This window comes from Phocoena sinus, chromosome 1 (genome assembly GCF_008692025.1).
Source record: "Phocoena sinus isolate mPhoSin1 chromosome 1, mPhoSin1.pri, whole genome shotgun sequence".
In the NCBI taxonomy this organism is placed as follows: Eukaryota; Metazoa; Chordata; class Mammalia; order Artiodactyla; family Phocoenidae; genus Phocoena; species Phocoena sinus.
Window position 1 is genome coordinate 36,930,022 of NC_045763.1, and position 19,842 is coordinate 36,949,863.

The 19,842-nt window shown below is 45.7% G+C and overlaps 1 protein-coding gene across 1 annotated transcript in view; it reads left to right on the top strand.

Moving 5' to 3' along the window:
* The window catches only part of ARMH1 (armadillo like helical domain containing 1), a 54,237-nt gene that overhangs the window by 1,125 nt on the left and 33,270 nt on the right, over nucleotides 1-19,842 (top strand). Inside the window, exons 2-3 of the mRNA XM_032637029.1 lie at nucleotides 12,478-12,590; nucleotides 13,613-13,840. Of these exons, the coding sequence (XP_032492920.1) occupies nucleotides 13,635-13,840 (206 nt within the window). The 5' untranslated portion in view covers nucleotides 12,478-12,590; nucleotides 13,613-13,634. The remainder of the gene's footprint in view (nucleotides 1-12,477; nucleotides 12,591-13,612; nucleotides 13,841-19,842) is intronic.

Genomic DNA, 19,842 nt, shown 5'->3' on the forward strand with positions numbered 1-19,842 from the left:
AATCAGATATGTGTTTTAGAAAGATCAATGAAGAGAATGGATTGGGGACTGGGAGAAGGAGGGAGACCAGTTTTGGAAGTTGTTTTAGTAATGGGGAAGGATTATGGTGGCCTGAAACATGGAGAGGTAACAGGATTGAAGAAAAGGGGGTGGATTCCTTAGACACTTAGGAGTTTAAAAGAACTGGCCTTGGTGACTGCTTGGACATGGGGTGAGTAGCAAAAATGAAGAATGACTTCTAAATTCCTGCCTTGGGCAAACAGAAAGGAGAGTTCTTAGGAGAGGGTCAGTTCTGGGCATGGTGAGTTTGAGGTGCCAGTGGGACATCCAAGTGGAGGTGTCCAAGAGGCAGCTGAGTATGCCTGACTGGAGTTTGCAAGATAAGTCTAAACTGGAAATTAAAATGTGCAGTCTGTTGTGCCTTATATGGCAGCCACATGAGTGGATTGATTTGTTGGGCTTGCCCAGGGAGTATGTGTAGAGTAAGAAGAGAAGAGGGCCTAGGACAGAGCCCTGAGAAGCACCTACATTTGAGGTTCTGCAAAAGTAATTGAGATGAAGTGTCCACAGTGGTTAATTAATCAGTAGTAGAACATGGTTTCCCAGAAACCACGGGAGGAAAGTGTTGAAGGCTGATGACTAATCAAGTAAAATAAGGTCTAAAAAAAATCCACTGGCTTTAGAAACAAGGAAGTGGTTGTAAAGGCAGTTTCAGTGGCGTGGTGGGAGCTGAGGTCGAATTACAGTGAGTTGAGAAGTGGGTGGGAAGGTGAGGAAGTGAAGACTACACTTTTAAGAAGTTTGGCTCTTTAAGAGGCAAAAAGAGAGAAAAAAATAGCTGGAAGGAGAGGCAGGTTTTTATTCAGATGGGAGAAATGCTGTTGGCATGGATCCAGCAAAGAGAAAAAGATAATATTATAAGGAAAAAGAGAGAACAGAGAGTGGCGCCCCCAGAAAAAGAATAAGGTAGGGCAACAGTCCCCAACCTTTTTGGCATCAGGGACCGGTTTGGTGGAAGACAATTTTTCCACGGATGGGGCAGAGGAGGGGATGGTTCAGGCGGTAACGCGAGCAGTGGGGAGCGATGGGAGCGGCAGATGAAGATTCGCTCCCTTGCCCGCCGCTCACCTCCTGCTGTGCGGCCCGGTTCCTAACAGGCCATGGACTGCTACCGGTCCGCGGCCTGGGGGTTGGGGACTCCTGAGTAGGGGATCCAAAACATTAGTGGAGAAGTTCACTTAGAGGGACATTTGCACTGTGACAGAAAGGAGGCATGTGAGATTAGTACATTAGTAGATTTGGTGGCAGGAACTTGAGAGAATTCTTGTATGGTGGTTCCTACTTTTTCTGTGGAATAGGGACATGGTATCAGCCAGGGAGAAAGGGATTGGAGATGATTTACAAGATTTGAGACCAGCAGAGAAGGATTGAAATAGCTGCAGTGGAGAATGGGAGCAAGATGACCGAGGTATCATACAGCTTTCCGGGCAGTTAGAGCCCTGTTGAGGTTGGTGACCATTATTTTGTAGCAGCAGCAGTCTGCATGGTTGTGTGCTATGTACTTTTCCCCAAACAATATTCAGCCATCTACTGGTGGCTGCAGAGAGGTGACTTGAGTTGATCCAGGTTTGAATTTTATCAGGTGGATGAAATGGAAGGACAAAGGACAAGGAAGTTGAGGATCCTGGCAAAAGAGTGGTTGAGATGGTGGATCTTAGACCTAAACTGCATAAGAGAGTAAAAGTGTTATGGGCTGGAGGTCCCAATGAAGTCAGAGAACCCATATCTTGGAAACAGTTGGATGAGAGAGTTATGATAAGAAAGTGGAGTAATGAAGTTTGAGTAGTTTCAAGTGATGACAGGGTCCAGGGTATAGCCATGGTAGCAGGTGGCCAAAGTGGAATACAGAAGACAGCCAAGATGTTGACATGGCCATTGAAATCCCCCCAGATGATGGCAGGACCTGAGGAAGGAAAAGGGAAGAGGATGCTTGTGAGCCAGGTACCAGTAAAGCAGGTTGTTCTGGAGTCTGTAGATGACAGCAAGAGGAGGGGCAAAGGTCAATACAGCTGAATGGCATGACCCTAAAGTAGCAAGGGTTTTTACAAAGAGCAGGTAGAATAGGAACTGAATTGGACTTTGGTGGGGAGACATTAGCCCCTCTCCCAGTCCTGAGATCCCTTGGGTTTAAGAGTATAAGCAGCTTCCTCCAGGGTCGGCTATGCAGAAGTGGCACCCTGAGGAAGAGCCAGCTTCCGGGGCAGGCTGGAGGTGGGCAGAGCGAGTGTGGAGCCGTTAAGTGTGGAGGAGACTTTGCTGATGAGAAACAAAAGTTTTCCAGGGAAGAGTAAGAAGGTTGGGAAGGGAAGGAAGGACAGGAAATCAGGTCAAGGAAGATGAAGCATAGAGCAATGAAGAGGTGAGGAGAACGTGGGCAGAGAGACTCTGGTTGACCTAGAGAGTTACATTTTGTGGGGAGGGCATGAAGCCAGGCCTGTGGAGTGGAGCTGGGGGCAGAAGTGAGTCTGGGGAGAGGAAAAGGGGGTCCATGGGTAGAGAATGAGGGTAGGTATGGGAAGCTGGTGACGGCAGTAGGTTTTGCAGGAAGGAGATGGGGAAAATGGTCTATGGAAACAGGATGGAGGGAATGGTGGCTGGCTGTGGGGAAGAGATGGGGCAGATGGAGTCTGTGAAGAGGGTATGAGTGGGGAGCAGAAGGAAGGGCATCTATGAGAAGAAAGTGACAAATTGTGTTGCATTTGGCCCTGAGGTGGAAGTAAAAGCCAGAACACCCTCTGGCTGGGCCTGAAGTTGAAAGGAGAATGTTTCTGTCTCTGTCTCTATCTCTTCTCCCTCTCTCTCTGAATAAGGAGCTGAGAGTGAAGAGTCGGGTTGGGAGAAGGCCTCTGTCCCATTGTGCAGGTGGAACCCACAGGAACAGGAGACAGTGACTGCCTTATCTCCGAGGCCATGTGGGGACAAGGAGCCAGGCTGGCAGCCCATGCCCTGGAGGCTTCTTGCTTTTAGAAATGTGTCTTTTGATTTAGGAGGAAAAAAGCCCTCTGAGAAATTTTATTTAGAAATGAAACCTAGTGACCTTTTGATTTTTTTTTTTTTTTTTTTTTTTTTGCGGTACGCGGACCTCTCACTGTTGTGGCCTCTACCATCGCGGAGCACAGGCTCCAGACGCATAGGCTCAGCGGCCATGGCTCACGGGCCCAGCCGCTCCGCGGCATGTGGGATCTTCCCGGACCGGGGCACGAACCCGTGTCCCCTGCATTGGCAGGCAGACTCTCAACCACTGCACCACCAGGGAAGCCCTGATTTTTAATACCTCTTCTCACTTGTTGCTAAGGACCTTTGACTTAGTACAAGAGCCGAGGGTTTTGAGATTTCTGTGATTTTCGTTTCCTGGCACGAAGAAGAACCGTTTGGCTGCTATAGAAATGATTTATGGATGAGTCCAGATTTATTAATCACCTCTGAAGATGGAGACGAAATTAAAAACAAAGAGTCCACTCTGGGCTGAAGACAAAGTAGGTTTGTCGTCCTTGCAGAAGACCTTGCCAAGGTTAGAAGGCCACAAACAAACCAATTTGGACCGAGGTTCCTAATCCAGATTTTAATTTCATGTGCTTTGATTTTTTTCAGACCATTTTCTCTCCAAGGTAAAATAATGACCATTTTAATTGGCTGCCACTTACAGAGAGTTTCCAATAAGCATGATGGCATACGTATATTTTTCTCTGGCATTCTGGGTGTGCTCTGGTTCTTACGATCAAGCTGGTGAAACTGACTTTTACTGCGTGCTGCATGCCGTGATCAGTTGACTATAAATTAAATCCTCTTTTCCAAAAGCCATTATCCATTAGTGCTAATTTGTTTGCTTCTCATTTCCACTGATCATTAGAGTCTCTGGTTGTGAGCACCAAATAGGAAATGATTTCTTTGACATTTCAAAAAATTTTCTTGAATGCCATTTGGCTGCAGCTAAAGAACATTATGGTTTGCAGAGGAACAGTTCACTCCAATTACAATTTAACTGACCGTTCATGGCACTGAATCCCTGTCCTTAGTGTCCAAAGATGACACCGCTGCTGACATTGCTATTTCCTGTCAGCTGTAAAATGCCTCATAGACTATGCACTGGCCTTCTTGGATGGAGATTCTGCCACTCTGCACATGGCAGCTTTGGGAAGTTGGTAGTTTTATGGACCTACATATCATGAACATTCAGATATAGCCATCTAAACGGGAGCTGGCTGATTTCTTTACTCATTCACCAGTGAGCATTTATTAAACATCTGTTTTGTGCCAGGCATTAGGCAGGCCCTGGGGACGTAGAGACAGGGAGGACCAACCCCTGCCCTTGAGGAACTCACACTCTAGTGGGAGGGACGGTGAAGTTTTACAGCATAGCAGGAGAAGAGGTGGCATAAGTGGGACCACAGACCTGAGAACCCCTAGCTGTCTTGGGGAATTGGCCAAAGGGCAAAAAGGAGGCTGGCCATTCCTGATGGCAGAGCAGGATTGAGATACAAGTGGGCCCTGGAACGGCCTGGGGAGTTGAGAAGTTGGTGTCTGCTGCAACGTGGAAGTCACTGCAGATGAGGCTAGGCTGGGGTCAAGTTTTGAAGGATCTTATATGCCACATTGAGCTCAGACTTTATCCTCTAGGCCAGAAGGAGAAAGTTGGGGGTGAAGAAGGGAGGAAGTGTAGAAGCATGAGGGAAAGGCTTTGTTTATGTATTTGTTGGGGTTGACAGAGATCGAGCAAGTTTAAGAGGAGTCAGAGGAGATGGAGAGATTGAAGATAGAGGGGCAGAATCTAGCGCACACGAAAAGGCTGCATACCCATGTGGTAAGGTTAAGAATAGAGGGAGAGGACTTCCCTGGTGGCGCAGTGGTTAATAATTCGCCTGCCAATGCAGGGGACACGGGTTCAAGCCCTGGTCCAGGAAGATCCCACATGCCGCAGAGCAACTAAGCCCATGCGCCACAACTACTGAGCCTGTGCTCTAGAGCCCGTGAGCCACAACTGCTGAAGCCTGCATGCCACAACTACTGAAGCCCCCATGCCTAGAGCCAGTGCTCCGCAACAAGATAAGCCACAGCAATGAGAAGCCCGCACACAGCAACGAAGACCCAACATGGCTTAAAAAAAAAAAAGAATAGAGGGAGAAGGAGGTCCCTGGTGGCCTAGTGGTTAGGATTCCAGGCTTTCACTGCCGTGGCCCGGGTTCAATCCCTGGTCAGGGAACTGAGATCCCGCAAACCACGTGGCACAGCCCCCACCAAAAAAATGGAGGGAGAGAAGGGAGTTGCTCCTGATGGGCCCTGTTTTCTCTGTGAAGTAGGAAGCAAGGTTATCTGGGCGTCCTCCCTGATTCCTCCCCCTTTCATCCTCCACAGTCAGATAGTCACCAGGTCCTGTCGCTCCTTCCTATGTGGCGTTTCTACTTCTCTCCAACCCTAGTGTCATCAGCATCTTTTGCTGAGATTATGGGAACAGCTTCCTAACTGGTGCCCTGCCTCCAGTCTTGCCCCTTTCGGATCACCTTTCTACACTACAGTCAAGATGCTATTCCTTAAACAAAGTCTTTTCTTGTCACTCTTGACTTAAAGCCCTTGACCTAAAATCCTCACGTTGCCCTCAGGGTTAAGTGCTGACCCTGCAGCAGAGTATTAAGGGCCCCTTGTTCTCTGGCCTCCACCCATTTTCCCAGCCTCGTCTCTTGCCGCTTCCCTCCTCATACTGTGCTCCAGCCACTCTGAACCATCTCAGCAATGAAAATAAGAACTAAGCTTTATTGACAGTTTCCTATATGTTAGGCAGTTTGTTGACCCTTATGAGGGTCATAATACCTTATGAGGTATTATTATCCCCTCTTCTCAGGTAAGAGAACTGAAGCCTGGAGAGGTTAAGTAATATGCATAAGGTCACACAGCCGGGAGGTGGAAGATCATCCAGCTCCAGTGTCTGTGTTCCTAATCGCTACGCCACACTGCCTTCCACTCGCAATTCTTTACATATACCTTACACTCGCGCGCTTCTGAGCCTCCGCGTATTTTATTCCCTCTACCTGGAGTACAGCTTCCTCACCTCTTCACCTGGCTAGCTGCAGATGCCTTTCAGCCTGGATGGCATCTCCTCTGGAAATTTTCCATAGCAGCCCGTACCCCAACTAAGGCTGGGTTAGGTGTCCCTCGCTCACATTCCCAAAGTATCCTGTGCTTGCCCCATCCTAGCGCTTACCACACTATTGGACTTAAAATGGTTTATTTACAGGGCTCTATGCCACCCCCAAACTGCATACCCCTTGAGGGAAGGAACTCTGTTTCGTTCTCACAATTATCCCTAGAGGCCTAACCCAAGGATGGGACACACTTGTCTCTCAGTATTTGTTGACTTTCACGTTGAATGGAATTGCTGATAGTAAGGTTGGCAGTGGGGCAGAGGGAGTCCTAGTCACGTCTGAGACAATTTACGTACAATGTGACAGGCACTGGAAACTGAAAGATGGGATGGCAGGAGGCAGCAGCCAGGGATGCAGGCTGTCAAAGAGAAGATGTCAGGGTGGAGAGGCATCAGGGAAGAAAGCCTTTTGAGCAGGAGGGATGTCAGTGATTTTAGTTGTTGCAGCAACAGAACAAGTAAACAAAGGACTAAGATGTCCTCATTGACCTGGACAATTAGGAGGTTATCAGAGGCATGGCTGAATGTGCAAGCAAGTGAAGGGGGAGTGCAGAGAAGCAGAATTGCAGTGGGTTGAGGAGAGACTGGTCCGTGGAGGATCAGAAAAGAGTGTGTAGACTGTTTTTAAGAAGCTTTTCTGTGAAGGGCAAAAACCAGAGAGGTGACTGCAGGGGGACAAGAGGGTGAGGTAAGTGGTTTTTGTTTTCATTTTTGCTTATTTTTGTTTTAGGATAGGCAAGAATTAAGTAAGTTAACAAGAAAAAATGCCTAATTAAAGAGAGCAGTTGAGGATCCAGGGGAAGAGGGAGTAGTGGATAGAGTGAGGGCTCTAAGGAGGCAGGATGGGTGGGTGTAGAGCTCTGGTAAAGGAGTAAAGAAGGAAAAGAGAAGGATGGGTATGGATACCATAACATGAGAAGAATGAAGAGATTGTGAGGACGTTTTTGCCTAATGGCCTATAACTTTTTTGTGAAGCCCAAGAGTAGATCTCCTGAGAACAGATGGAAGAGGTGGGAGGGTAAGGAGCTCGGAATTGTAGACTTCCCAGGCTATTCACAAAGTTTAGGCTATGGACCATGAGTGTGGATGCTGGATTGGATGGAGGTCACCAGAGTCCAGATTTTGTGCCTCTCCTACAAGCCCCAGCAGACCCTGGGATTTACCCCCATGAGAGCACTTTACACTTCTCAGTAAAATCATCTGGTTCCCTTTCTCTCTACCCCACCAGTTTGTAAGCACCTTTTTTTTTTTTTAACATCTTTATTGGAGTATAATTGCTTTACAATGGTGTGTTAGTTTCTGCTGTATAACAAAGTGAATCAGCTATACATATACATATGTCCCCATATCTCCTCCCTCTTGCGTCTCCCTCCCACCCTCCCTATCCCACCCCTCTAGGTGGTCACAAAGCACGGAGCTGATCTCCCGGTGCTATGTGGCTGCTTCCCACTAGCTATCTATTTTACATTTGGTAGTGTATATATGTCCATGCCACTCTCTCACTTTGTCCCAGCTTACCCTTCCCCCTCGCCATGTCCTCAAGTCCATTCTCTACGTCTGCGTCCTTATTCCTGTCCTGCCCCTAGGTTCTTCAGAACCTTTTTTTTTAAGATTCCATACATATATATGCGTTAGCATACAGTATTTGTTTTTCTCTTTCTGACTTACTTCACTCTGTGTGACAGTCTCTAGGTCCATCCACCTCACTACAAATAACTCGTTTCTTTTTACAGCTGAGTCTATATGTGCCACATCTTCTTTATCCTGTCGTCTGTTGATGGACACTTAGGTTGCTTCCATGTCCTGGCTATTGTAAACAGAGCTGCAGTGAACATTGTGGTACATGACTCTTTTTGAATTATGGTTTTCTCAGCGTTGTAAGCACCTTGAGGGCAAAAAATATATTTGTTATGTTGACCGATGCCAGTCCCAGTGCTTGGCTAGGAGTGGCACCCAGGACATCTGTTTAATTAATTACTGTGTGAGATTAAGGAAATTAAAATGCTCATTATGAGCACAGTGTGTTGGATGTCAATTTAAATAACACTTGTTGAATATCCACGATGTGCCAGGGACGATGCTAGCCAAAATTACGAAGATGGAACAGGTTGATGCTGAAATTGCCTAGCAGCTTATGGGTAAACAGGAGGACTTGGGTGCAAGTGGGTATGGCAAGTAAATCAGCACTGGGGCAAGGGAGACGGGGAAGGACAGGACGCCTGACCTCAGAGGAAAAGAAATGATTGAGAAACAGTATGAGGACTTTATTATTTTTTTATGAATTTATTTATTTTTGGCTGTGTTGAGTCTTTGTTGCTGTGCACGGGCTTTCTCTAGTTGCGGCAAGCAGAGGCTACTCTTCGTTGAGGTGCACGGGCTTCTCATTGAGGTGGCTTCTCTTGTTGCGGAGCACGGGCTCTAGGCGCACGGGCTTCAGTAGTTGTGGCTCGAGGGCTCTAGAGCGCAGGCTCAGTAGTTGTGGCACACAGGCTTAGTTGCTCCGTGGCATGTGGGATCTTCCTGGACCTGGGCTCGAATCCGTGTCGCCGGCATTGGCAGGCGGATTCTTAACCACTGCGCCACCAGGGAAGTCCCAGCAGTATGAGAACTTTAGAGAATGGTGTGTGAAGCATGGGGAAGCTGGCAGCCTCCCCTTAGTTCCTACTGGAAGCAGTGACATGGGGGGCGGGGTAGCGGGAACAGACTCATATTTAAGGTGCAGCAAAACTTAGATGGAAGACGTTCTTCGGCCTGAATGAAGAGGGGTAATGGGGAGCAACAGGAGAGTTTTAAGCAGGGAAATATGCCCGATTTGCATTTTTTAAAGAATCTCACATCACTACCTGGAGAATATAGCCAATATTTTGTAATAACTGTAAATGGAGTGTATCCTTTAAAAATTGTATAGAAAATAAAGCGCATTTTATTTTAATGATATAAAAAGAAGACTGTCGCATCACTGTGGAGATTAGGTTGGGGTAAACCCGAAGATCAGTTAGGAGGCTGTAGCAGCGATCCACGTGAGGGATGGGGGTAAACTACAACAGTGGCAGTGGAGATGAAGCTAAATAGACTGGTCTGAGAGAGATTTAGGTGGTATAATTGGCAGAACCTGGCAGCAGATTGGATGAGGAGGGCAAGGGAGAGGAATACGTCAACATAGCTCTTGAGTGACTAGGAGAGTGGTAACAGTCACTGAAATAAGAGCAACATAGGGAAAGGAGCAGGGGTGAGGGCTTGATGAATTCAGTTTGGGACTTATGGATTTGAAGAGTGTGTGAAACCTACCAAGGAAGACGTCTGTGGTCATTTAATCATATTCTCAGCCTGGGAGGGAGGCCCAGGCTGAAAATATGGATTTGGGAGTCATAAAGCCTACGAATCTAACATGAACTCTTGAAAGTGGTAGGTTTCTCCCTTTTTCCCAGTTTTCTTTCTTTAATTCTTTTAAAAACTGTACTTATTAGGTTTTAGGGTGTTGTTTTTTCAATCATCATCAAATCTTATTTTGAAGAAAAGTTGAGATGAAAATACATATGTGGCTGTAGTCTCTTGATTAAACATGGCTGCCCCCCTGTATTTCCCCCTACCTCTCAAAACCTTGCTGACTTAACACTAAAGAAATATAAAAGGTATTAAGTTACAAAAGCTCAGAGAAGGAAGCAACAGCAGATGAAAGTCAACAGATATATGGAAATAGAAGGCAGGTGGGGGAGTGTTACCTGGCTTGAAATATCCTAAGAAGTTCCAAACCAACTGCCAACCAGGGGAGATTACCAACAAGAAGCAAATCAGTTCACCCAGCTTAATCTCCAAGACACTTAATGCCTTGGAAGCATGAGTTACTCCAGAAGGTCAGCAATGAGGTACAGGGCTAAACATGGGGGCTTGGCTGGAGTCTGTGTGCAGAGCACGGGCCCCAGAGCTCCGCTCTCAAAAGCCAAACGACTACTCTAAACTCTCTTGCTGCATAAGGAGGAACTCTGGAGGCCTCCATACTCAGGGACTTCAGGCAGGGTTTGAAGGGCAGGGATGAGATACAGGGTGGAAAACTGAGGGATGGAGGGAAGATTTACACACTACATGGTGGCAGCCCTAGTCCCTCCCCCACCCCACCCCCAGGATGCCAGCAGCCAGGTGCTTAGCACCCCTACCCTCTCATCCTCCCTGGGAAAGTAGAAAACTCTTCTCCAGAGGCCCTGAGAACCCCAGGTGGGGAAAAAAGAAAAAAAAAAAAAAACCCTCCACTGACTGACATTTGTGAGTTTCTCAATGAAAAGTCTAGTTGTTGCCTGTTAAAGAAATTTTCAAAAACTGAAGGACACAGGATGGAAGGCTTAGTATAATAACTGAAAAAGACCTGCACCAAGGCATATCATCATACAATTTCAGAAAAGGTTTTCAAAGCATCAAGAGTGAAAAAACAAGCCACAGACAAAGGCACAGAAATCAGAATGATGTCAGATTTCTCAAAAGCAACCCTGGGATGCTCAATCGAGGGAAGCTTGTTCTAACGTGGAATTACACACCCAACCAATCTGACATGAGGTCAGAATACTTTCAGATTTTCAAGGACACAGAAAAAAATTCATTTCTTAGGAAGCTACTGGAGAATGTGATTCAACAAAATGAGAGAGTAAACCAAAGAGGACGACGTGGATCCAGGAAATAGGGCAATAGCGAAGACAAGCAAAAGGAAATCCCAGGACAACATTTGTACGCCAAGCTTAGCAAGCAGCCAGTCCAAACTGGAGCAGAAAGACAGAGGTCCTTGGGACAGAGTTCTCCAGGGAGAAGATGGGACTGATCAGTTAGGGGTTGAACATTCAGAAAGATCATTGCTATGTGTTTGGAATATTTGGAAGAAAACAGCTCTAGTACTTAGAAAATTAAACAATTGAAAAAAGAAACAATTATTAACTCCAGGTAAAACCAACTTGTAAGAGAAGGAAAACGTAATAGTAGTTTACAGCTTGAATGAACAGTGTTTTTTACTTGGTCAATAATGTAAACACTAACTATTGATTTAACTATAAATTGTGGAAAACTATATTGTGAGAATGAGGGGAGAAAAATGGGGGTTAGAGGGTGCAAGAGAGCTAATTCCTCAGAATTAGAAATAAATAGTGCCTAAAATTGACGAACCAAATAATAGTAATGTATTAGTTTGCTAGGGCTGCCATGACAAAGTGGCACAGACCAGATGGCTTAAACAACAGAAATTTATTATCTCACAGTTCTGTACCTCTGATAAAGGTGTCCAAGATCAAGGTGTCACAGGATTGGTTTCTTCTGAGGCCTCTCTCCTTTGCTTGCAGATGGCCACCTTCTGGTATCTTCAGATGGCCTTCCCTCTTTATGTGTCTGTATCCTAATCTCCACTTATACCAGTTATGTTGGATTAGGGCCCACCCCGATGACTTCATTTTAACTTAATTATCTCTTTAAAGACCCTATCTCTAAATAGAGTCACATTCTGAGGCACTGGGGATTAGGGCTTGAACATATGGATTTGTTGAATTCAGCCCATAGCAAGTAGTATAAACTCATTATTTGGACAAATAGAAGTAACACCAGAAGAAACAGCCAAAGGAGTTGAAAGTGGTTGCCTCTGGAGTGAGACTGGAGGATAGAAAAGGGGGAGGCAGGTACTATTACTCTTTTACTTTGTCAGGTGGGCAGTGGGGCGTTGAACCCAGTCTGACTCTAAATCTCATGTTCTTCCCCACTGCTATGAGATTTGGAGCTCCTCCAGGCCAGGGCAGTGCAGTGCGCCTCTTCACACCTCCCTCAGCACCTTGCACAGTGCTTTACTACGTATGTACGACTTACAGCTGTATCACTATGACTTTAAAGCTGCCATTTGTCAGTTTTCTTTTCCTGTTTAAAAAAAAAAAAAAAAGCTGATGGGGAAGACAGATCCAAAGAAACCTCGAGGGGCCATAATATGGAGCATCCAGCTGAAAGTTTCCCACCCTTGGTGTTCTAGAATCGTTGGGTGCATCTCTGATAGCACTTTGAGTTTTGATCCTAGAAACAGTCCATCCATGGCAGGGGAGGGGCACAGGCTGCTTTCCTGCTGTTGGTGGTGTATCAACCCCTCCTTCCTGGGGTCTAGAACAGCCACTCATCCCCATTTTCTTGAGTCCAGTTTGGCTGTTAAAGGTGGCCATGGCCTCTGTAAGTTATTCTCAGACTTAAGGCTGTAATGTCATTCACAATGATTGATGCCTGATCCCATGAGGGGTTTTGGTCATTTTTGCATTTTGGTTGATCCACAGTTATTCGCCTGGCTGTTAAGGCTGACAGGACATTGTAGCTGGCTCCATCCCTGAGGCTACGTGGATGCCCTTCCTGGGAGCACATACCCGGTGTCCTCCGGGGAGCAGTGGAGGTTGGTGTGTATGTATGTCTGTCTTAGCATGCCTCAATTGCTTCCTGATAAAATTCTGAGAGTTGGGCCCCATCAATATCTCAAATACATGTGAGGAAATGTTAACTTAGAATCAGTTTTAAGATGTTTCAGACTGTAAAGTCCTTTTAACTATATCTCTGGCGAAGATGTAGAAGCACTTTATGGGACTGTAAATTTCACGTTGAACAGTCTTCGTGAAATACACATCTCCCTTACACACAAGCTGTTTTCTCCATATCAATCGTGGCCCTGCAAGTAATGTTTCACAAATATTCTGTAAAGCACAGAAAACCCCATGATGATGTGAAATATGACTTTCACTTGTCTGTTAGACAAAAGAATCACACATGCCTCTCTCCCATCAGCACTAACATTTGTTATGGATAATAACACTTTCAATCACAACTATTTTTGGAAAGCGGGTTTATTTTAAACCTTCCCTCCCCCACTGAAAACACTCTCCCAAGGACACAGACTCCTACAAACCACAGCCCATTAATCTAACTATGGAATGAGAACTTTTTCTTCCCTCTAACTTTGTTTAAAAGTTGTTTTTAAGAGAGAGAGTCTAAAGGCCACAGGTACAAGATTAAGGAGCATTTTACCTTTTTGGCTGATTGGCGTAAGAGGGGCCTGGGTCTCTAAAGGCCCAGTCTCTGATGTTGTATGAGGTGAGGGCTAAGAGAGGCCATGGTTTTAGGCAGCATCTGCCTAAAAGGAGCCTGTGGTCCTTTTAGTTGCGGGCACCAGCAGAGAAGCCAAAGAGCTAAAGATTTATATTCTATATTCTTAATTCCATGACAACACAACTGGATCCTCCCTGTTCAAGTAGCAGGTGACCAGTCCTAGAGGTGTATTTTGAACGTCACTACATCCATGAGGGTGACAGAGGTTCACCCTGCCTCCAGATGATTGCTGGAAAAGCAAAACTCACAGAGTAACTACAGGCCTTGCATGGTTCTGAATACTTTGGTAACCTGTCTGTTTTCCCTCCTCTGTAGCCAACTTGAGAACTCACTGATCATGACTTCTGTCAAGGAGCAGGCAGCAATTAGCCGGCTCTTGAGTTTTCTACAGGATTGGGACAATGCTGGCAAAGTCGCAAGGAGTCACATCCTCAACAATTTCATTGAAACCAACCAAGGCAAGACTGCCCCTGAGCTGGAACAGGAGTTTTCCCAGGGAGCCAGCTTGTTCCTGGTCCGCTTGACCACCTGGCTTAGACTCACGTATCCTTTGCTGAACAGGAAAACAAACAGGCAATCTTCAAAAGAGAAAAGGAACAAAGATAGTCGAGGGAGCTCTTCTCCTGATTCTCAATCAGATTTTAGAGCAGGACATCTAGTGATCAAAATACCATCCCTGAAGTCAAGAACTCCCTCAACGTCCCGTCTTCCCAGTCTATAAAGATATCCTCATTCTCACTGCTAACCTCTCTTGCTCCCATCAGAGTTGAAGTGGGTGTTCCTTGTCTAGGACTAATACTCTGTGTTGTGCTTGAATCCCCTCCCATCTCCCCAAGGACTTTATTCGTTCTCTCCTATAGCCTTCACTTCTGCCTCATTACCAGCTTTTTCATCAGCATTTATATGCTCAGATCTCTTCCACCTTAAGATTTTAATTCAGTCCTTGTCTGGAACCTGTATTCCACCTTGCTTCTGCCCTTCGTGCTGAAGCCTGTTGAAAAGGCTGTTGACCTTCCCCGCCTCCCTTTCCCCTGCACCCGCTGCAGCCTGACTTCCGTCCCCTCCACTCCACTGACGCAGGTCTTGCCAAGGTTACCAGTGCTTTTCTAATTGTGAAACCCAGTGACCACATCCTCAGGCCTTATACAGGACCTCTCAGTGGCGTTTGTCAGCCGACCATTCCCACTTCTCAAAACATTATTCCCTGAAACTAATGTAATGTTTATGTCAATTTTACCTCAATAAAAAAAGAGAGAGAGAGAGAAGGAAAGCAAAAAGAAGCACATATAGACCATATCACCACACACACACACACACACACACACACACTCACACACACACACTTCCTGTGGTTTCTGATACCAGTTCTCTTGGTTTTCTCCTTTCTTTCTGTCCATCCTTCTCCTCTTCAGCCATGCCTTAAATGTTGGTGTTTGCCGGCCTCCAGCCACAGCCCTCTTTTCTGCTTGCTCTCAGCTTCTTCCTAAGTGATCTAGCCACTGTCAGGATGTTAACACCACTCCAGTTTGAGGACTCTCAGATGTGTACCCCGCCCACATTTCTCTGGAATCTGAGTTCCATACCTGTTAACCCAGCTGCCACCTCCACTTGTCTCCCACAGACTCTCACGTTTCTGGCTTGGGAAACTAGGCAAATGGGACATCATTACGTGGGAAGAGAATACAAGGAAAGGAGTGAGTCTGGGGGTAGATAAGTTTGATTTGGGACATGTTGTGTTTGAGGTGCCTGTGCTCTGGAGCCCCAGAAGCAGACTTGGGGCTGAAGACAGATTTGGTCCCCATGATGGTGATAATTTGAGTCGTGGGTGGATTTCAGGATATTCCTGCTCCGTATGCCCGTAGCACTCCATGGGTTCATCTCAGACCCTTTTCTTATGTATTTTTCTCGTTGCCTGAACCCTCTCCCCTTCCCTAAACCTCCTCTTTATTTAACTAATTTCTACTCCATTATTCAGGTCTCAATCCAAGCATCACTTTCTCAGGAAGCCCTTTTCAGAGCCCCAGACTAGCTTAGGTTCCCCTGTTAAATATACTCATGGCACTTCCTCTATTTTAATAGTCATAACATCTTGTTATTACCTGCTTAATATCTCTCTTCCCCCACTGGATTGTAAGCTCTACAAGGGCAGGAATTACATCTGTTCTACTCCTCTCTGTATTTCTAACACCTAACACGTGCCTGGCACATAATGGGTACTTAATACGTGTTTGTTGAACAACGGAATGAATGAACCAGAGACTCTGAAGCTAAGCAGAACTAAAGGCTTAGGTAAACACAGCTCTCTCTTCTTATAGTTAATCATTGATTAAATTATTAATTAGACTCAGGCCTTGAACACAGTCTGACGGGAATCCACTGAATACATCTCTGGGTTAACCCCAATATTCTCAGACATTAGTGTGCATGAAAGAGGTTTAAAATGCAGGTAACCAGTCTGCCTCCCCACCCCACCACCAGGTTTTGATTTAGTAGATTAAGGGTGGGTCCCTGGACTCTTTATTTTTCTTTTCTTTTTAAAAATTAATTTATTTATTTTATTGTTTTTTTTATTGGAATAAAATTGCTTTACAATGTTGTGTTAGTTTTCTGCTGTACAATGAAATGAATCAGCTATATGTATAGCTATATCCCCTCCCTCTTGGACCTCCCTCCCAGGCCCCCCCACCCCACCCATCTAGGTCATCACAGAGCACTGAGCTGAGCTCTTTGTGCTGTACAGCAGGTTCCCACTAGGTATCTGGGTTTTTTGTTTGTTTGTTTTGTTTTGGCTGCATTAGGTCTTCGTTGCTGCTCACGGGCTTTCTCTAGTTGCGGCGAGCAGGGCTACTCTTCATCACGGTGCACAGACTTCTCTTTGCGGTGGCTTCTGCTGCGGAACATGGGCTCTAGGTGTGCGGGCTCAGTAGTTGTGACACGCAGGCTCAGTAGTTGTGGCTCATAGGCTCTAGAGTGCAGGCTCAGTAATTGTGGCACACTGGCTTAGTTGCTCCACAGCATGTGAGATCTTCCCGGACCAGGGCTCGAACCCATGTCCCATGCACTGGCAGGCGGATTCTTAACCATTGTGCCACCAGGGAAGCCCAGCTATCTGTTTTACACATGGTAGTGTATTTATGTCAAACCTAATCTCCCAATTCATCCCACCCTCCCCTCCCCGCTCTGTGTCCTCATATCCGTTCTCTATATCTATGTCTCTCTTCCTGCCCTACAAATAGGTTCATCTGTACCACTTTTCTAGATTCCACATATATGCGTTAATATACGGTATTTGTTTTTCTCTTTCTGACTTACTTCACTCTGTATGACAGACTCTAGGTCCATCCACATCTCTACAAATGACCCAATCTTGTTCCTTTTTATGGCTGAGTAATATTCCATTGTATATATGTACCACATCTTCTTTATCCATTCATCTATCATTGGACATTTAGATTGTTTCCATATCCTGGCTATTGTAAATAGTGCTGCAATGAACATTGGGGTACATGTGTCCTTTTGACTTATGGTTTTCTCAGGGTATATGCCCAGTAGTGGGATTGCTGGGTCATATGGTAGTTCTATTTTTAGTTTTTTAAGGAACCTCCATACTGTTCTCCATAGTGGCTGTATCAATTTAGATTCCCACCAACAGTGCAAAAGGGTTCCCTTTTCTCCACACCCTCTCCAGCATTTATTGTTTGTAGATTTTTGATGATGGCCATTCTGACCAGTGTGAGGTGATACCTCATTGTAGTTTTGATTTGCATTTCTCTAATAATTAGTGATGTTGAGCATCTTTTCATATGCCTCTTGGCCATCTGTATGTCAGGACTCTTTAGTTTTCAAAAGAGCCCTGGGTTGACTCTGATGCCAGTGGTCCACAAGTGGTGCTTTGAAAAACATCAGGATCTACAATCTGGCTTTGTCCCCATAACTCATGACACTAACCTCACCAAAATGTTGTCACTAACTTGACAACATTTTCCACTCGACCAAAGGGTGACGTGAGTGAGGCAGTGTCAGATCCTAGCTTTATTTAAAACTTTGATATTTTATTCATTGTGTATTTTTATGTTATTTTTTCTTTTTTTAATAATGCAGGAACTATTATTTAGTTACTGAGATTTTGATGCCCCCTTAAATTTCATACCTGAGGGAATTCCCTGACAATCCAGTGGTTAGGACTCCTCGCTTTCACTGCCAAGGACCCGGGTTCAATCCCAGGTCAGGGAACTAAAATCCCACAAGCCACGCGGCCAAAAAAAAAAAAAGTTAATACCTGAAGCAAGTGAGTCACTCGCCTCACACCCTGGTCCCAGCCCTGCTTGACCACTGCCCTTTCTAAAGCTCTCCTCTCTGGACTTCCCTGGTGGTCCATTGGTTGAGACTCCACACTCCCAGTGCAGGGGGCCCAGGTTTGATCCCTGGTCTGGGAACTAGATCCTGTATCCATGCTGCAACTAAGAGTCCGCCTGCCACAACCGAGAAGTCCACACACCGCAACTAAAAAGATCCCACGTGCAGCAACTAAAGATCCCGCATGCCGCAACGAAGATCCCATGTGCCACAACTAAGACCCGGCACAGCCAAAAAAATAAATAAATAAATATTTTTAAAAATAAAAAGTAAAAAAAAAAAAGCTCTCCTCTTCCCTCCCTTCTCCCATCACCGTTTCTCAGTCACTGTTGCAGGGTCTTTCCTACCACCCCTTAAATATTAGTGTTTCTAAGATTTCTGTGTTCAGCCCTCTTCTTTTTAAATTTAATTTAATTAATTTATTTATTTTTGGCTGCATTGGGTCTTCGTTGCTGCGTGCGGGCTTTCTCTAGTTGCGGAGAGCTGGGGCTACTCTTCGTTGCGGTGTGAGGGCTTCTCATTGCGGTGGCTTCGCCTGTTGCGGAGCACAGGCTGTAGGGCACGAGGGCTCAGTAGTTGTGGCGCATGGGTTTAGTTGCTCCGCGGCATGTGGGATCTTCCTGGACCAGGGCTCGAACCCGTGTCCCCTGCATTGGCAGGCGGATTCGTAACCACTGCACCACCAGGGAAGCCCAAGCCCTCTTCTTTTCTTACTCAATCATTGCACTTGTTAACCGAGGCATCGTATCATTCTTCTCCATGTCCTAAGTGCTAATCAGAGCACCCAACATTTAGTGGACACTCAGCCAATGTTTATTAAATGAACCACACTTTTTTTTTTTTTGGTCACACTGCGCGGCTCGTGGGATCTCAGTTCCCGACCAGAGATTGAACCCAGACCACAGCAGTGAAAGCCCAGAATCCTAACCATTAGGCCACCAGGGAACTCCCAAACCACGCTTTTAATATACAGTTGTATATTCAGTTTCTACACCTGGAATTATTCATAATTTCCTAACATTTTGTGACCTTGTCATACAGGAGAGAAAAGAGACTGGCTGAAGAGACATAGCATTTTGAATCAGTGACCCCCCCCCCCACTTCTCCTCCCCACCCCTCCAGTTACGGTGGATTCTGAAGGAAAACAAATCAATATAGCATCATTATGTTTTGTAAAATTGACTGCCACCTAATCCCACATTAGCTTCAAACCCCTTTTTTAAACTTGAACTTCTAGAACCAATCAGTAAAACTAAAGATTTATATATTATAATAACAAAAACTATTAGTTACCATGTATTGAGTCTTTTTATGCTCTAGGCACTGAACTCTGTGTACAGCACAAATATCTCATTTGAGCCTAACACCAGGCCTAATAGGTATTGGTATCATTCCCCCAACCACCATTTTTTTTTTTTTTTTGGCCTCACCGTGAGGCATGTGGGATCTTAGTTCCCCAACCAAGGATCAAACCTGCGGCCCCTGCAATGGAAGCATGGAGTCCCAACCACTGGACCACCAGGGAATTCAGTATCATCCTATTTTATAGATTAGAAAGATGAGCCTTGAAAAGGTTGAATAATTTACTAGCAGGTGGCAGAGATAAGGATTAAAATGGGTGGTCTGGCTCCAAAGCCCATACACCATCCAGGTGACTTCAGTGAATCCCTGCCACGGTCCCACCTCCAACACCATCTGTGTCAATAGCCCACTCCCTCCCTCTGTTTGTCTATAGGCAGGAAGGGCTGACAGTAAGAAGCAGGACTCTGAGTTAGGCTGCCTAGGTTCAAATCCCAGTTCCGTCAGTTAACCTTGGGACCATGATCAGGTCCTTAAACTGTCTGAGCTTGTTTCCTCATGAAGGAAGTGGAAATACTGATAGCACCCACTGCAGGGTGCGCTGAGGGTTAAATGAGACAATGCCAGCGAAGCAGTTAGCACAGTGCCTGGCACACAATAAATGCTTAGTACTTGTTAGCTACTGCTGATATCGTGGCAAACTTCTGGAACTAATTGCTGGAAATAATGGGCCAGAAATATGTATAATGACGTGGTTATGAAAATAAGGCTAGCCTGGGACAGAGGAAAAAGAAGGTGACGAAAGTCGGTCAGCCTTGCTGCTAGCTGAAGAAAAGAGGCACTGAGAAGGCATGGAGGCAGAAATGGGGGCTGGGGTTTCAGAGGAGCTG